This window comes from Tursiops truncatus, chromosome 4, assembly GCF_011762595.2.
Source record: "Tursiops truncatus isolate mTurTru1 chromosome 4, mTurTru1.mat.Y, whole genome shotgun sequence".
Classification (NCBI taxonomy): domain Eukaryota; kingdom Metazoa; phylum Chordata; class Mammalia; order Artiodactyla; family Delphinidae; genus Tursiops; species Tursiops truncatus.
In genome coordinates, this window is record NC_047037.1 from 60,907,124 (window position 1) to 60,924,155 (window position 17,032).

The 17,032-nt window shown below is 45.4% G+C and overlaps 1 protein-coding gene across 1 annotated transcript; it reads left to right on the top strand.

The window, feature by feature from the left end:
- The first annotated feature begins 3,821 nt into the window (after positions 1 to 3,821).
- Positions 3,822 to 13,553, top strand: EIF2B5 (eukaryotic translation initiation factor 2B subunit epsilon). Its single transcript, XM_004318871.4, has 16 exons — positions 3,822 to 4,052; positions 5,167 to 5,291; positions 6,124 to 6,309; positions 6,401 to 6,578; positions 7,074 to 7,154; positions 7,425 to 7,502; positions 8,024 to 8,336; positions 9,214 to 9,359; positions 9,588 to 9,729; positions 9,855 to 9,956; positions 10,138 to 10,245; positions 10,382 to 10,472; positions 10,777 to 10,900; positions 11,617 to 11,742; positions 12,175 to 12,285; positions 12,461 to 13,553. The coding sequence occupies exons 1-16, from the start codon at positions 3,843 to 3,845 to the stop codon at positions 12,518 to 12,520; spliced, it is 2,181 nt and encodes a 726-aa protein (XP_004318919.1). The 5' UTR covers positions 3,822 to 3,842; the 3' UTR covers positions 12,521 to 13,553.
- Positions 13,554 to 17,032: the final 3,479 nt, after the last annotated feature.

Consider the following 17,032-nt stretch of genomic DNA (forward strand, 5'->3'; position numbering starts at 1 on the left):
CCAGGTACTCTTCTAGACCTGGGATACAGTAGTGACTAAAACAGATAGAAAGCCCCAATTTTCACAGAGCTTGCATTCTACACTGGGTGATATTCAAGACTCATTTTGAAAGCTTAATGGCAATATATTAATTTACAAAAAGAACCAGAACTGACGGTTGACCAAACGGTCTTTTAACATATGAAAACATGTTCAACCTCACTCAAACTAAGAGAAATACAGGGCTTCCCTGGTGGTGCAGTGGTTAAGAATCCACCTGCCAATGCAGGAGACACGGGTTCGAGCCCTGGTCCAGGAAGGTCCCACATGCCATGGAGCAACTAAGCCCATGTGCCACAACTACTGAGCCTATGCTCTCGAGCCTGCAAATCACAACCACTGAAGCCCGCATGCCTGGAGCCCGTGCTCCGCAACAAGAGAAGCCAACGCAATGAGAGAAGCAACTGCAACAAAGAGTAGCCCCTGCTCTCTACAACTAGAGAAAGCCCGCGTGCAACAACAAAGTCCCAGTGCAGCCAAAAATAAATTAATTAATTTTTTTAAAAAAAGAGAGAAAAGAATCAAAATAAAATAAAATTATTTTTTTAAAAACGAGAAATACAAATTAAAACTACACTTCATTCCCCTATAGATTGACAGAAAGTCCAAACTGTTGACAACACACTCTGTGAAGCTGTAGGGGAACAGGCACTCTCATACACTGCCAGTGTCAGGGCAAAATGGCACATTTTCCATGGATAGCCATTAAGTAATATAACACCATGAGCAATTAAGTCTCAGCAGGTTTCCCAGTGAGTTCAACAGCATATCTCCTGCCATGGGAATTGAATTCAATTTGAACCAGTCACTCTCCTTTAAGAACAAATTCTAAGAAATAAATGCAAATGTATAAAGATATCAATAGGAAGATGCTAGTTGCAGCATTATTTGTAATAGCAAAAACTGCAAAAAATCTGAATGCTTACCAGTTGAGAAACGGTTGGATAAATAATGGTATATGCATACTACAGAATGTTATGGAATCATTGAAAATAGCTAGGTTTGTCTACATTCCACCATATATTAAATAAAAATTAAGTTGCAGACAAAAATGCATCATCATAATATTAGCTAATACTTAAGTTGTACTGACAATGTGTCAACAGTGTTCTAAGGGCTTTTCAACCTTATGACGTAAGTACTGTTATTATCCCATTTCAAACATGAGGAAGTCCAGGCATAGAGCGATTGTGTAACCTGCCCAAGAATAAACAGCTAGTAAATGACTAGAAGCTGGAATGGAACCCAGCTCTGAGGATTATATGCTAGGGTACCACATTTTACTTACCTATTCATACACTTGGGTTGCTTCCATGTTTTAACTATCATGAATAATGTTGCTATGAGCACGGATGTATAAATATCTGTTTGAGTCCCCGCTTTCACTTTTTGGGGGTATATATCTAGATGTAGAATTGCTGGATCACATAGTAATTCTGTGTTTCATTTTTCAAAGAACCACCATACCGTTTCCCACAGTGCCTGTACCATTTTACATTCCCACCAACAGTGCACAAGGATTCCAATTTCTCCACATCCTCACTAATGCCTCTTACTTTCTGGTTTTTGGTTTGGGGTTTGGTTTGTTTGTTTTGATAACAGTCATCCTAATGAGCATGAGATGATATTTCACTGCAGTCTTGATTTGCACTTACCTAATGATTAGTCATGTTAAGCACCTTTCATGTGCTTGTTGGCCATTTGTATACCTTCTTTCAAGAAATGTCCATTCAAGTCCTTTGCCCATTTTTGTTTCGTTGTTGTTAAGTTTTGAAGCAAAAAATAAAAAATAAAAAAAATAACAACCGGTCGAGAAAGAGTCTCCTTAAGACCCATCCATTAAAATCTTATGCATCCAGCTACCTGTCTACAGAATTACAAGGCCTGGATTTACCACTCACATTTTCAGAGGTGTCAGGAGTCATTTAAAATTTTCTACAATTGGACCTATTTCCCATACCCTCAACACACCCCCACGCAACCCCCTCGTGTGTGTACTCGCACAAATTACTAGTCCTGTTTGTTTACTCACCCATCTTTTGTAGGACAGTGGAACACCTTCTTCTACAATGTACGCTCATTTTAATTGAAAACTTTTACTGAGTTGCCTTCTGCCTTTCCTTCTCCAGGCTAAATTTTCCAAAATTCTGAAGAAACAGTTTTCGCTCAGCACTCTCATTAACTGGTAGAGGGAAGAAATGACAGACTCCTCGGACCCACGAGGAGGGTGCCTGAGTAACGCGGGCCAAGCCACAGCCGCCAGACGGAAACAAACCTCAGCCCTTGGAACTCCGAATCCAGACATGCAACGCGGCCGTGGGTGGTAACGACGCTTGCAGAAACTTTGAGGAATCGATGGTGGAACTCCGACAGTTCTCGTGCTGGAAGAGCACGGTGCCTTGCTGGCAAGTTCCTTGTCCACCTAAGGACACCCAAGCTGCCTCACCTCGCTTCCACCACGTCCCCAAGGTCCCTCACTTCCGTAGGCCTGGCTTACCCGCTGCAGCCCACTGCCTCTTTCCCCATCTGGTGCCGCGCCTCTCAAGACTCGGGCCTTGCGGCTTACATCTTCCAGGCCTACTCAACTTTAGAGTGTTCGTGGTTCCACCTTTATTTCCAATCTGATTAAGGCACAGAGTAGAGCTTCAATAAATCCTGATAGGCTGAATTAGTGAATAAATGAAGACATCATAAAATAATAAATTTTTATCCACACATGGCAGAAAGATTGTGGAGCTATGACATCATATGGATTGGGTTCCAACACCAGTTCTTCCACTTACTAGCTGGGTGAACTTCACCCCACTGAGACTTGAAGAAATGTTTGTTGGGGCTTCCCTGGTGGCACAGTCGTTAAGAATCCGCCTGCCATTGCAGGGGACACAGGTTCGAGCCCTGGCCACACAGGTTCGAGCCCTGGCCCAGGAAGATCCCACATGCCGCGGAACAGCTGGGCCTGTGCGCCACAACTACTGAGCCTGTGCTCTAGGGCCCACCAGCCACAACTACTGAGCTCACGTGCCACAACTACTGGAGCCCGTGTGCCTAGAGCCCGTGCTCCGCAACAAAAGAAGCCCCTGCTCTCCACAACTACAGAAAGCCGGCGCGCAGTAACGAAGACCCACAGCAGCCAAAAATACATAAATAAAATAAATTTAAAAAGAAAAACAAATGTTTGTTGAACGAATGGATAAAATTTTCTCTCAGAGACGTGTGACGAACTAAGTGCGATAATGCTTGTATCATTCCCCGCCACGATCAGCGCTTAATAGAATTACTACTCTCCCTTCTATTCCACGTTCTGTATTTATGTAGACTGTGAGTGCCCTGAGGGAAGGAATGTCTGACTCGGTTCTGAGCTCCCCAGGGTGCTGGGTCACATTAGGTGATGAGAATGAAGACGGAGGACCACAATTTTTAACATGCTCGGGGCGGAGAAGATTACACATCCAGAAAGGATCTGGCCGCTTCGCAGAGACCACGTGTCTCATTATCCCCCAAGAATCTCAGCTTGCTCACGAACAAATGACAGCCGATAATACTTGCAGATGGAGTCTGCAGTCCACAGGACCCCAACCCCGGGCGCCTCAACATGCGGCCACGAGCGCCGCAGGGCCTCAGGCCGTACTCCTTCCTGCTCAGCCTTCAGGCAGGTCTAGGGGAGACGCATGCGCATTCCTTTCTCCTCAGCTCCTCCCGGCCTCCCTTCGCTAGTGCTTCGCATTTCGAGTGCTGGATCTTTTTGTCCCCTACTGCGTGCCGTGTCAGTTTCCGAGCGGAAGTGGTGACTGTGAGAGAAGAAGATGGCGGCCTCTGTGGTGGTGCCGCCTGATGTGGTGGCCGGTCGGCCCAACAAGCGCAGCGGCAGCGGGCCGGCAGGCGGTGGCAGCGGCGGCGGCGGCGGTGGAGCAGCCAGAGGGGCGGAGGAGGAACAGCCGCCGCCCCTACAAGCAGTTCTGGTGGCCGACAGCTTCAACCGCCGCTTCTTCCCCATCTCCAAGGACCAGCCTCGGGTGAGCGCCGCGCGCGAAAGCTGCCAGAGGGTCCGGAGGTGGCGGAGCTAGACCAAGTTATCTTTTTGGCTGCCTAGTGAGGCGCGCTCTGGAAGGACTTGTGTCCACGGTCTTTCCCAGAAATCGGGTTTATCTGGTTAGGAAAAAGGCGGAGAGACCGTCTAAAGCCCTGACGACTGCCTGACCAAGTGAATGGCAGGCAGATTTGGGCACTCGTAATGCTGTCCACCTCAGGTCTGGGAGGCCTGCAGGGGCTAATGAAGAAGCAGTGCTTGTGAGAAGCCTTCACACGGGGATTCAGTGCCTCAAGAGGAGGCTGCGCCGCACTTATGTAGAGGAAAGAAAAATCCTTAGGTGAAAGGGACTGTCACCTCCTTTTGCCTCCAAAAGGGAAGTCATGTGCCTGAAAAAAGAGCAGGCTGGTCTGATTCCATAGTAACAGCTGTTTTGGATCTCTTGTAGTGTGCTTTTTTTCTTTTCAGGTTTTAGTGACAGCTAGTGCTATCTGTCAAAAGGAGAACAGAACAGGTTCAGTGGCTGGTTGCCCGCGTCCCCAGTATTGTCCAGACACTGGGGAACTGGACTGAGCTAGTCCTAGGGATTGCTGGGTCATTCAGCAGTCCCCAGTTCAAAGAAAAGGACTTGCATTCAGTTCAGGAAAAACCTCTTTGACTCACCACTCCCTCTAAATAGTCTAATGGCTGTTTATTTTGTACAGTTGATTGGGATGGCTAGCCCCTGACTCCTAGAAAGGGATCAAGGAAGGAAATTTTATGGGAAAAAAAGCATGAGTGGTACTTAAGCTTCTGGAGATGTAATTGATTTCTATATTATCCTTTGTCAGGGATAGTTTGCTGTTCTATACCAGCTCTGTGTCTGATGCTAGGCAAGTAGATTCCATGCCTACTATATCCCAATTGCAACCCATTAGACTCTGATGTTTAGAGTATGCCATGAACATTAAAGGCAGCAGCCTGATTAGTTTTAAATAGGAAAGATAAAGTAAAAACTAGTGTTTGAAAATACTGATAGAGGAGTGAAAATTGTGGTTGAAATGGGGAAAAGAATGATACTCAGAGGACCCTCATGACTTTTTTTCATCTCCTACCCTTAGGTCCTCTTGCCCCTGGCCAATGTGGCGCTAATTGACTACACTCTGGAATTTCTGACTGCCACAGGTGTACAGGAAACCTTTGTCTTTTGTTGCTGGAAGGCTGCCCAAATCAAGGAACATTTATTGTAAGGCTCTGCAACTTTTCTTTCCATGTTTCACCATTTTTTCCCAGTTTCCTTAGGATGGATATAACTAAATAAGAGGAGATTATGAGGGAGAAAAATGTATTTGTTTGGATCCCATCATAAGGTCTAAGGGCATTCTCTTCACTTAGGAGGTGAGCAGCTGAAGCCATGACAAAGATTAAAGAATAGCATTTGGATTTTTTCTGAATCTCACAAAGTTTGTACCCAATGGGTTTTGCTTTTTATTTAGTGGCTCCAATATGCAAGTTAAAAGAGTAATATCTTTGTTTTTCCACTGAGCTTCTAAATATTGAGCTCTTCCTCATTTTTGTATTCCTGGTGTCTAGCTTAGTACCACGCACATAGTAAACACTTAACAAATGTTTAGCGAAGTGTTTTTGAAAAAGAGTGAATCTCAGGATTTATGGAAGCTTAGGAAATAAAGACTAGGATGTTAGCATGGTCTCCATCAAACAGCTCCTAAATTTGGTATGAGGTTTAGAAGGAGAAAAGTGGCATGAAATGTGTGTTCCCAGGATACTTTGTATAACCTAAGTCTCAGCGGGAATTTTAGTTCAAATCCGTGTTTACGGACAGGGGTCAGGGTATGGAGAGGAAATAGTTTCTCTAACCCATAAAACAAGATTAGTGACAGACTATGCTGAAACCATTAATTATAGTTCATAAACCTCTTTGAAGTCAAGGATGCTGACAGGAACCCAGAAAAAGCCATAGCAAAGGAGTGTGAATGTTGAGTGGGGAGAAAAAATAGGGAAGCTCTGCATGATGTTTATGCTTGGTTTACTCATCCCCCTCACCTCCCTTCCTTTAGGAAATCCAAGTGGTGCCGCCCTACATCCCTCAACGTGGTTCGAATAATTACATCAGAGCTATATAGATCACTGGGGGATATTCTCCGTGATGTTGATGCTAAGGCCTTGGTGCGCTCTGACTTCCTTCTGGTGTATGGGGATGTCATCTCAAACATCAATATTACCAGAGCCCTGGAAGAACACAGGTCAGGATGGGAAAATGGTAGAGATGAGGTTTGGGACCAGCAGAGCCCTAAGACTGCTTTTTTGCAACTCTCTCCCTCCTATCCTTTACAGGTTAAGGCGGAAGCTGGAAAAAAATGTGTCTGTGATGACGATGATCTTCAAGGAGTCATCCCCCAGCCACCCAACTCGTTGCCATGAGGACAATGTGGTAGTGGCTGTGGATAGTGCCACAAACCGGGTGCTCCATTTCCAGAAGACCCAAGGCCTCCGACGTTTTTCTTTTCCTCTGGTGTGTGGGTATCTGGGGTCCTTGAGGTGGGAAAGTGACAGGCTTCAGCAGGAGAGATGAGTTAAAGTCCTTGTAGGGACTTCCCTGGTGGCACAGTGGTTAAGAATCCACCTGCCAATGCAGGGGACGCGGGTTTGAGCCCTGGTCCAGGAAGATCCCACATGTCATGGAGCAACTAGACCCGTGCACCACAACTACTGAGCCTGCACTCTAGAGCCCATGAGCCACAACTACTGAGTCTGCGCTCTAGAGCCTGTGAGCCACAACTACTGAGCCCACGCGCTGCAACTACTGAAGCCTGCACGCCTAGAGCCCGTGCTCCACAAGAAGAGAAGCCACCACAATGAGAAGCCCGCGCACCGCAACAAAGAGTAGCCCCTGCTCGCCACAAGAGAAAGCCCGCACACAGCAATGAAGACCCAACTCAGCCAAAAAGAAAATAAATAAATTTATTAAAAAATAATAATAATAAGTCCTTGTAACTTCTCCCCACAGAGCTTGTTCCAGGGCAGTGGAGATGGAGTGGAGATTCGCTATGATTTACTTGATTGTCATATCAGCATCTGCTCTCCTCAGGTGAGCTCCTCAGGGCCAAGCCTGCACATCTAAAGAGTAGAACTCTGAGGGTTTATTATCACCCCCTTAAAAGGCCAGAGTATATTTCTTCTCCTTCATTCTCTTATCTACAGCAAATAGGTGCTATCATCTTGACCCCAGTATCGGCAGACTTTTTTGGGATTCTGGCCCATATCCTGCTGTCATAGTGTCTGATAGGTCTCTGGGGGGCTTGTGTTTGCTTCCAGAGAATAATGCTTAACCTTGGCCCCCTCTGACTTCCCCACACAGGTGGCTCAACTCTTTACAGACAACTTCGACTACCAAACTCGAGATGACTTTGTGCGAGGCCTGTTAGTAAATGAGGAGGTAAGAAAAGCTCCCAATGCCTCGTTAGAAGAAGGCTGTGATTTTATCTCAATGCTGATAAGTTTGGTCCCCCTTTTTTTCTCTCTCCATTTGCTTTTTTATTCTGCCCATTTTTAGGGCACAGTAGACCCTACTGACACACAAAAGCAAAAGATTCATTTGTGGTTTTTGGCAGATCCCCAATACCATCTGACCACCAGTGACATGCTAAAAACATCTCAAGATCAACAGATAAATTGCTAAAAACATGAACATCCACCATTACACATAATGTGAAAGTTTGTTTTCCCTTGGGAAGGGTTGGGGGAGTTTTGGTCCCCTTTTATGTTTTATTAAACCTTAGGAGAAAGGAAAAGAGCTGGAGAGGAGAGGGAAGCAGTATACAGAGAAAAGTCTCAGGCCACTTGGCTGTGACATTGAGAGGCAGTAGGAAACTTAAGAAAGTTAGAATAGAATTATACCTGGGATGTTCTTTCTCTCTTGCTTGCTTGAGTGACCTCTCTTTTTTTCTCCTCATTCAGATCTTAGGAAACCAGATCCACATGCATGTGACAACTAAGGAATATGGTGCCCGGGTCTCCAACCTACACATGTATGCTGCTATCTGCGCTGATGTCATCCGCCGATGGGTCTACCCTCTCACCCCAGAGGCGAACTTCACTGACAGCACAACCCAAAGCTGCACTCACTCCCGACACAACATCTACCGAGGGCCTGAGGTCAGCCTGGGTCATGGCAGCATACTGGAGGAAAATGTGCTCCTGGGCTCTGGCACTGTCATTGGCAGCAATTGCTCCATCACCAACAGTGTCATTGGCCCCGGCTGTCACATTGGTGAGTACAGGTGGGGAGGTCAAGCTGGCCATCCTAGGAGCAGGAACCTGGGGGAACCCCATGTCTCTAGAAAAGGATACAGAGGGATAGTCCCAGAGAATAAGGAACTAGAGTGGCTGCCTTAATAAAGGAAGAAATAGGGATGTAAAAACAGTGATACTTTAATTTGTGGCCTGTGAGCCTGTTATTGGGTGACTCTTCACATTTCAGGGTACCCTATATTCACATTCAGGACCAACTGGATAATTAACATGCAATAATAACATCTCTTTAGTGCATTGCAGTTTACAAAGGGCTTTTGCATACATTATTAAAAACCTTGTGAGGTAGGTATTATTTATAGATAAGTTTATAGATAAAAAAGCTGTAAGGTTGTCTCACCCAAGGTCATAGCTAATAAGAGGCAGTGCTGGGACTTGAATCTGAGTGTTCTGATTTTAAATCCAGTGTCCTTTCTACTCTTAGTAACTTGCTTTGGTTATAAGAAAGTGATGCTTGTAATGGAACCACCCCTTTAAAAGAACAACAATAAGATTCTAATTCTAAAATGTACAAGAAGAGGTGGAATAATTTGGTTCTACTTTTAGGCATGGATTTAATTCTAATAAGGTTCTTGAGCTCAAGGAGTCTCCAGAAATCTTAAGGGTTCTCAGGTTCTTAAGTCCAGTATGTAGTCTGTAATTGTTGTAAACCTGGTGGAGTGTAGTCAGGCGTCTCTGGCCCAAGTTTAGGGAGAGGGTATTGCTGGTGAATTGGGGAGGGAGTAGTAGAGCTTGGTGAGAGCTGTGCTGATGTCAGTCAGCCCCATTCTCCACAAACGGCCCTGGTCTGGAATTGGGGCCCTGGGTGACCAGGAATCCTTCCTGTCCTGAGCCAGGTGATAATGTGGTGCTGGACGAGGCCTTCCTATGGCAGGGCGTCCGAGTGGCTGCTGGAGCACAGATCCGTCAGTCTGTGCTCTGTGACAATGCTGAGGTCAAGGAAAAAGTTATCCTGAAGCCACGCTGTGTCCTCACTTCCCAGGTAAGACCTGTTCCACACTGCACATAGGCCCCAAGTTGAGTGGTGGTTATGCTGAGCCAGAAAGGGGCCTTATGTCCACCCAGTCCACCCTGAATTGAGAGTCCCAATCCAGTGGTTTCATTTACCTTCTATTTGGCTTGGTAAATAAAAGTCACTCTGATTTTCAGGATGTACTTTTCCCCAACACACTAATCAGTCTGTGCCACCCACTCCTTTTTTCTCCTCCAGGTGGTGGTAGGCCCAGATATCACGCTGCCTGAGGGCTCGGTGATCTCTTTGCACCCTCCCGATGCAGAAGATGATGAGGATGATGGTCAGTTCAGTGATGATTCTGGGGCTGACCAAGAAAAGGAGAAAGTGAAGCTGAAAGGTGTGAGGCTCAGCAGGTGTGGGGCATCTATCTGTGTGTCTCTCTGCCCCATAGAAAAACCAAGGTTCCCCCTAAGGGGTTGGTGCTTCTACTGGGCCTTTGCTAAAGATCCGTGCCTTTTCCAGGTTACAATCCAGCAGAAGTCGGAGTTGCAGGCCAGGGCTACCTCTGGAAAACAGCAGACATGAACATGGAGGAAGAGGAGGAACTACGGCAGAATCTGTGGGGTGAGCTAAGCCTTATTCCTGCCACCCACCCTCTAAATCAGATTATTTTGAGGGAAATTGAACACTTCAGAATCAGACTACTTGTTCATTACTTTATTTATGCAGACTGAGCAGATATATTGCTCTCTGTCAATGGCTCTTTCAGTATTTTTCTCTTTTCTCACCCTTTATGGATTCTCAGGACTCAAAATCAACATGGAAGAAGAGAGCGAAACTGAAAGTGAGCGAAGTATGGATTCTGAAGAGCTAGATAGCCGGGCAGGCTCCCCACAGATGGATGACATCAAAGGTAAGTGGCCAGGGGAGCAGTGTCTGGTACAAAAGAGGAAAGCCTCCAGTTTGGTTGGGCATAAAGTCAGAACTGGATGACTTAAAGCATCCTGGAGTGATATTGGCCCATGAACTTACTCTTGCTTTGATTTTAGTGTTCCAGAATGAAGTCCTGGGAACTCTACAGCGGGGCAAGGAGGAGAACATTTCTTGTGACAATCTAGTCCTAGAGATCAACTCTCTCAAGTAAGAGCAGCTCCTCCTTATTCTCATCTCCTCGGGGTAATCCCAGGCAGGTGTAGGTTCTCTCCTACTTCTTCTCCAAATAGGAACCTGTTCCCTCGACATCCCAACTGGACAAGGCCGGTAGCATTTGGAGCAAGGAGAACATTATGTTTTTGCCTCAGCATAGACTTCCTCCTTCCAAAACCCTCTCTTTCCATGTTGTTCCATCTGACTTTCTCTCCCCCAGTGTCCTGCCAAAGTCATAGTCCTACAGTATGCTGAAAGGGCCAGTGAAGGCCCTGGTGTCACCCCAGTCTCCCCACAGGTACGCCTACAACATAAGCCTGAAGGAGGTGATGCAGGTGCTGAGCCATGTGGTCCTGGAGTTCCCCCTGCAACACATGGATTCCCCACTTGACCCAAACCGCTACTGTGCCCTGCTGATTCCCGTAAGCAAAGATTGGGGCTGGGTACAAGGGGTTGGGTGGAGACAGGTACACATCCTTACTGGGCTTGACTTTAAAGGAAATCAGGAGTAGAAGGTCTTGTGAGATATATGTTACTTGTGGTTCCTTTCTCCTTGCCTCTGGACACAGATTAGGTTCTAGAGCAGGTTTGGCTGGTCCAGGGGAGTCAAGTTAGGTTCAATACTGAGTGGCCTTTGAGATTCCAGTATTCAGACAGTACTAGACCCCAAAGGTATACCCAGAATAGACCTGGACTGTCATATTGTCTGACTGAAAATGATTTGACCAGAATGAGGTGAACCTTTAGGCTGGAAACAGGTATTCTGAGGAAGCCTGCAGCATCTGACCCCCTTCACCTTCCCTAGGAAATTTCTTTTTCCCCAGTCCTGACTGCCAGCACTCCCAAGTCCCTCTGACATAATTCCACAGGACCTGTATCATCTCCCTCTTGTCTTTTTTTTTTTTTTTTTTTAATTTTTAAATTTTTGACCTTGCCATGTGACTTGCAGGATCTCAGTTCCCCAGCCAGGGATTGAACCTGGGCCATGGCAGTGAAAGTGCCAAAATCTAACCACTAGACTACCAGGGAACTCCCCATCTTGTCTTGAAAGACCCATGTTATCAATATTGATTTTCTTTGCTGTCCAGGTGTAGGTGCATGCTCAGGAATATATTGCAACTTCTCCTTTCTTCCACAGTTGCTCAAGACCTGGAGCCCTGTTTTTAGGAACTACATAAAGCGTGCAGCTGATCATTTGGAAGCATTGGCAGCCATTGAGGACTTCTTCCTGGAGCATGAAGCCCTTAGTACTTCCATGGCCAAGGTGAATACCACGTCAAGCCCCAAAGTCCTGCACTTACTTTGAAACAGGCCTTGGTGACCTCCGTGGAGACACAAAATAGACTGACATGAATCCGTATGGAGTTTGGTTAACAGCTTCATCCACCCCTAGTGTTGTGCTTATTGCTGGGATAGTACAGCTTGGAGCCAAACTAGTAAGGCAACCATTTGGAGGTTACCCTGGGAATGTGCAAAGCACTACCCAGCAATAGTTCCAGAAGTCAAACCTGTCCCAGTATCAGAGTGAAGAGCTCATTCTTACCTGTTTTGGAGGAGGCTGCTCCGTGTGTAGAAGGAGGCTGAGGGCCTGGTAGAGAGGTACTAGATCTTGCCTCCTCTTCCTCTGTTATCCATTATGTCTCGCTGAACCCTGCAAGGCCCCTGAGATCTCATCTCCTCTGCTGGCCTTCTGCAGGTACTGATGGCTTTCTACCAGCTGGAGATCCTGGCTGAGGAAACAATCCTGAGCTGGTTCAGCCAAATGGATACAACTGACAAGGGCCGGCAGTTGCGCAAGAACCAGCAGGTAAGTCAGGCTGCCTTCCTGTCACTGCAGTGGTTGCCTGGCTCCCTGGCTCCTGGCCTTAGACTCCAGGTGGTTGGTCCCTGGGACTCTGGTTGTTAGAGCTGTTTATCTGCTAAGGAGAAAAGGAGGGTTATGTGCCCCTCCCTCAGTAGCTCTCCGCTCTGCTTCCTTACAGCTGCAGAGGTTCATCCAGTGGCTAAAAGAGGCAGAAGAGGAGTCATCTGAAGATGACTGAAGTCGCACTACCTGCTCCTGTGGGTGTGGTTGATTGCCCTCCTGGTTTCTGGGCCAGGGCAAGTGAGCGGCTAGTTGCAGAAGGATGAGTGACCACCATCTGAGCTGAGACTTAAAGGAGCAGAGGCTGGAGCTACAGTATTCTTCCCACCGCCAGCAGCCATGTGCCTCCCATCCTGACTGGGGAGTTGAGATGAGGGAAGTTGGGCTGGATAACAACTCTGCCTAAGGAGGAGCTAGGCAGGCCCTGCAGTTAGAGGAAGGCCAGAGGAACAGCTTTGTGCTCTGGTTTCCCCTCAGGGAACAGCAGAGAGCAGTTGGCCCTCTCTGTTGCTTGTATTTGTTAATATTAAAAAACAGAGAGAGGGGTATATTTGGTTTCTCTGCAACTCTGACTGATCAGCAGTTGAAGTAGGTCAACAAAGAGTTCTCAACCTCTGATGTGGTAGCCTTTCTTAACACCTGGTGGAGAGGGAGAAGAGGGGTGTTATGGCCACTAGGTGGGACTGTGGTGCCTCGCTAGTTGACCATTGCCATGGCCATGGTGGTAGAGGGCCTAGATTCTTTTCCAGACTTTGTGGGCCAATTTGTGGTCCTGGAGTGGTGTGCCTGAACCTAGTTCTGTAGAGAGTCCTAGTCCAAACACTTTTCTGTCAGAAGGTGATGATGCCAACCATATGTAAAGTCCATTAGCCACTGCCAGTCTGTCACATGCTCTGTCCATTTGATCCAGTACTACTGTCAAGAGAAGCTGGGCTACTTTTCATCTTATAGATAAGGGAATTTGCTCAAGGTGTCATGACTCTTGAGGGGTAAAGCTAAGGACTTGAGCCTCATAATCCAGAATTCTTTTTCCTTCAGCATAGTCAGTGTCTCAGTGAAGGGAAATTGCCCCCAGAGGCAAATACAACCCCAAGCCAGCAATGGATATCCTAAGAACAGAAGAAGAACCTGTGAAATGGGCTGTCCCCTAATATTGAGAGAGTATCTACTGCATGACAGACATTTGTTTTTTATATACATTTATTTATTTATTTTTGGCTGCATCGGGTCTTAGTTGCGGCATGCAGGATCTTTCATTGCGGCGTGCGGGCTTCTCTCTAGTTGTGGCGTGCGGGTTTCTTCTCTTTCTAGTTGTGGTGCGGGCTCCAGAGCACGTGGGGTCTATACTTGAGGAACATGGGCTCAGTAGTTGTGGCACACAGGCTTAGTTGCCCCGAGGCATGTGGGATCTTAGTTCCCTGACCAGGGATCAAACCTGCATCCCCTGCATCGGAAGGCAGATTCTTTACCACTGGACCACCAGGGAAAGTCCCCAGTCATTTTGCTAAATACTTTTCATGTGTTATTTTAGTTAACCTTCACATCAGCCCTATGAAGTAGGTCTTATCCCCATTTTCAGATGAAGAGGCTGAAGTTCATAGAGGTCCTGTAACTGGTAATTGATAGAGCAAGGATTTGTTATTGGACTCTAGAGCTGGAATTTGTCACCTATATTGTCTCCTTTAACCTCAAACATGAGACAGGCCCTTCTATCTCACCTTTTTGAGCTCTTTGTTGCTTTCCTATAAACCTTACTCTGTTAACGCTTAAACTGTAGCAGATGTCTTTGGTAACAAGTGGCCCTCCTGGACATCACAGGTAAAATGGTTGCCTTTTCTTCATTTCAGTTGGGTGGAGAGGAGTAAGATGAGGAAGGGGATACTGAACTGTACTAAGGGGTATTAAGGGGCATTACTCAGTATTTCTAAAGAGGAAAAAACAGGCTGGCCAGGGTTTGACTTAATTTACTTTTCTTATTCAGTGAATTTCAGTTTCTCCTTTGTCAAATACAGGACCTAGTGACTAGAGAGCATTTGAAGGTTATGGCATGGACCTAATAGGGGCAGTTAAATACAAGCAACTGTAGGGTACCTCTGATTTATACCTGATGGGTGGCAGAGATCAGAAGTGGCCTATAGAACTTTTTAGGAGGAAAATATTCCTTCTAGTTGCAGTGATTAGGGAAGGCTTACAGGATTGTGACACTTGAGTGGCCTAAAAAATAGAAAGGGTAGAGGGAACATTATGAGCAAAGCAAAGGGTTTCCATTTAAATATGGCAGATTAAACACATGGGCTTTGGGGACTTCTCTGGCAGTCCAGTGGTTAAGACACCGTGCTTCCACTGCAGGGGGCACGAGTTTGATCCCTGGTCCTGGTCGGGGAACTAAGATCCCTTGTGCTGTGGAGCGGCCAAAAAAAAAGAGAAAAAACTCATGAGCTTTTTACTCCAAAACCACTTTCAAATGGTAGCAAAGGAATTCTTCAAAAAAGGCACGTGACTCAATGATAAGGAAAACAGAAGGTGACAACAATGAATGAGAGACATCAACATTTTGGGGAAAAAAATAAATGGAAGGGTGAAAGTTGACCTAGCAGAGCAGAATGAGTTGGGCTCTACCTGCTGAGGTGGTTATTAACAAGAAGCAAACCAGTGTGCCCTTCTGAACCCAGAAAAGGCTCAGTAGAGGGGTTAAGGATTGGGTCCTGAGAACTGGGGGTGGAATGGAGGAGAATCAGACAAAGATCTGTATGAGAAAAAGCTCCCCCAGGTCCCCACTTTATCTGATCCAACCAAGTGATTACCCCTACTTCTCCTCTGCAGGAAATGGGAGATTTAGTCTGGAGAAATGGTGGGGAGGAATTTCCAGAGAAATATCTATGAAGGTTTCCTAAACCCAAAGGTCATGAGTTTCTACACTGACAAGAGCCCATGAGTGCCCAGCATAATGAACAAAGTAACACCACGAAATTTCAGAACCTCAGGGAAAATAAATCTTTAGAACCTCTGGATTCGATAGGAGACGTGGTGGGGATGGGATTGAGGGGCTAGATTGAAAATGAGGGATTAAATGAAAGTATATGAGTGGTAGGGCTCTGAATGTCAGCACACACTGGCTTATACCCCCAGGCCAAAACTAACTAAACAATTGCAGACCAAAGGCCTACAAATACTTAGAATTTTGTTTCAAAAAAAAAAAAAAAGCCATCTTCCTCTGCTCGCCGTATACTGAACACTGAAGCCTGTTAGCCTGCGTACATGGACAGAACTTCCAAACAGATTTTTAGTATCTCACTCTTACATATGAATAGACTGTTAAAGGCCACCAAACATTTGAAGAAACTTCCAACGTATGAAAGGCGGAGACCAAAACAAACAGAAAATTGAAACCAAGGAAACTGACAAAGTAGGGAGCTTTTCGAAAACTTTAGGGGGGGAAATGGCTATAATTCTCAAAACTCAGGGAAAATATTGTGTCTATGAATAAAGTGCTATGAAAAGAATTGGAGAACAAAAGAGCTTTTAGAAATTAAAAAACTATATGAATTTTCTTTTCCTACTGAGAACTGGAGGACTACAGAACCAAATAGGGAAATTATATGTCCATCCTTATATACTTATTGAATTTTTAATTGTGAATATTTTACCTATACAGTTGGATAGGGGAAAGTTTGGAAGTAATGTTAAAACCTTACAAAAAGGTGAAATCATTTGAAAATAAAATGAAATGGATGATGAAGGAGAAAAAGATAAAAGGATCAATCCAGAAGGTACAACATCTAACAGGAGTTGCAGAAAGAAAGGAAAAATGGTAGTGATGTTATTAAATAATTCAAGAAAATATTGTTGAATTTCTAGATGGGTAGGGCTCGCCCAATGCCTAGCACAGTGAATGAGCACCAAGGCACATCACCAAGAAATTTGAGAACCTCAGGGATAAATAGAACTTCCTAAAGACTTACAAAGAGTTAAAAACAAGTGCCTAGGAAAGAGATCAAACTGATCACTAAATAGCAACACTGGAAGCTAGAAGACAATGGAGTGATGCTTTCAGAATTCTGAAGGAAAATTACTTTCAACTCAGAATCATACTTTCATCTTTTCAGGTTTCTCCCCAAATTTAAAAATTTTTTTCAAAACAAAACTTTTTATTTAAGTATAGTGGATTTACAATGCTATGTTAGTTTCAGGTGTACAGCAAAGTGATTCAGTTTTATATCAATATATACTGTTTTCAGATTCTTTTCCATTATAGTTCCCCCCCGCCACAAGTTTTTATTTCCCATGCTTTCAAGGGGAACTACCAAAGGATGTGCTTTACTAAACAAAGGAGTAAAGTATCCAAGAAACTGGGATCCAACACAGGTGAGAGGTAAAGGGAGTTCTGAGAATGATGCAGAGAAGTCCCAGGATGACAGCTGTTCACAGGCTGAGACAGTCAGCAGTGCAGACCAGAGCAATGGAATGGAAGCCCCCAGGAAAGAAAACGGATTATCTAATACATTGGGCTGAATGAATAAAATATGAATTGAGAACCTATTAGAGTATGTGGAAAGATTTAATGATAGGTACACTATAGAAAAAAAAATGAAAAAGCAAGGCAATGATTAATGCTGGGACTTTCTGGTGGCGCAGTTTTTAAGAATCCACCTGCCAGTGCAGGGACACGGGTTTGAGCCCTGGTCCAGGA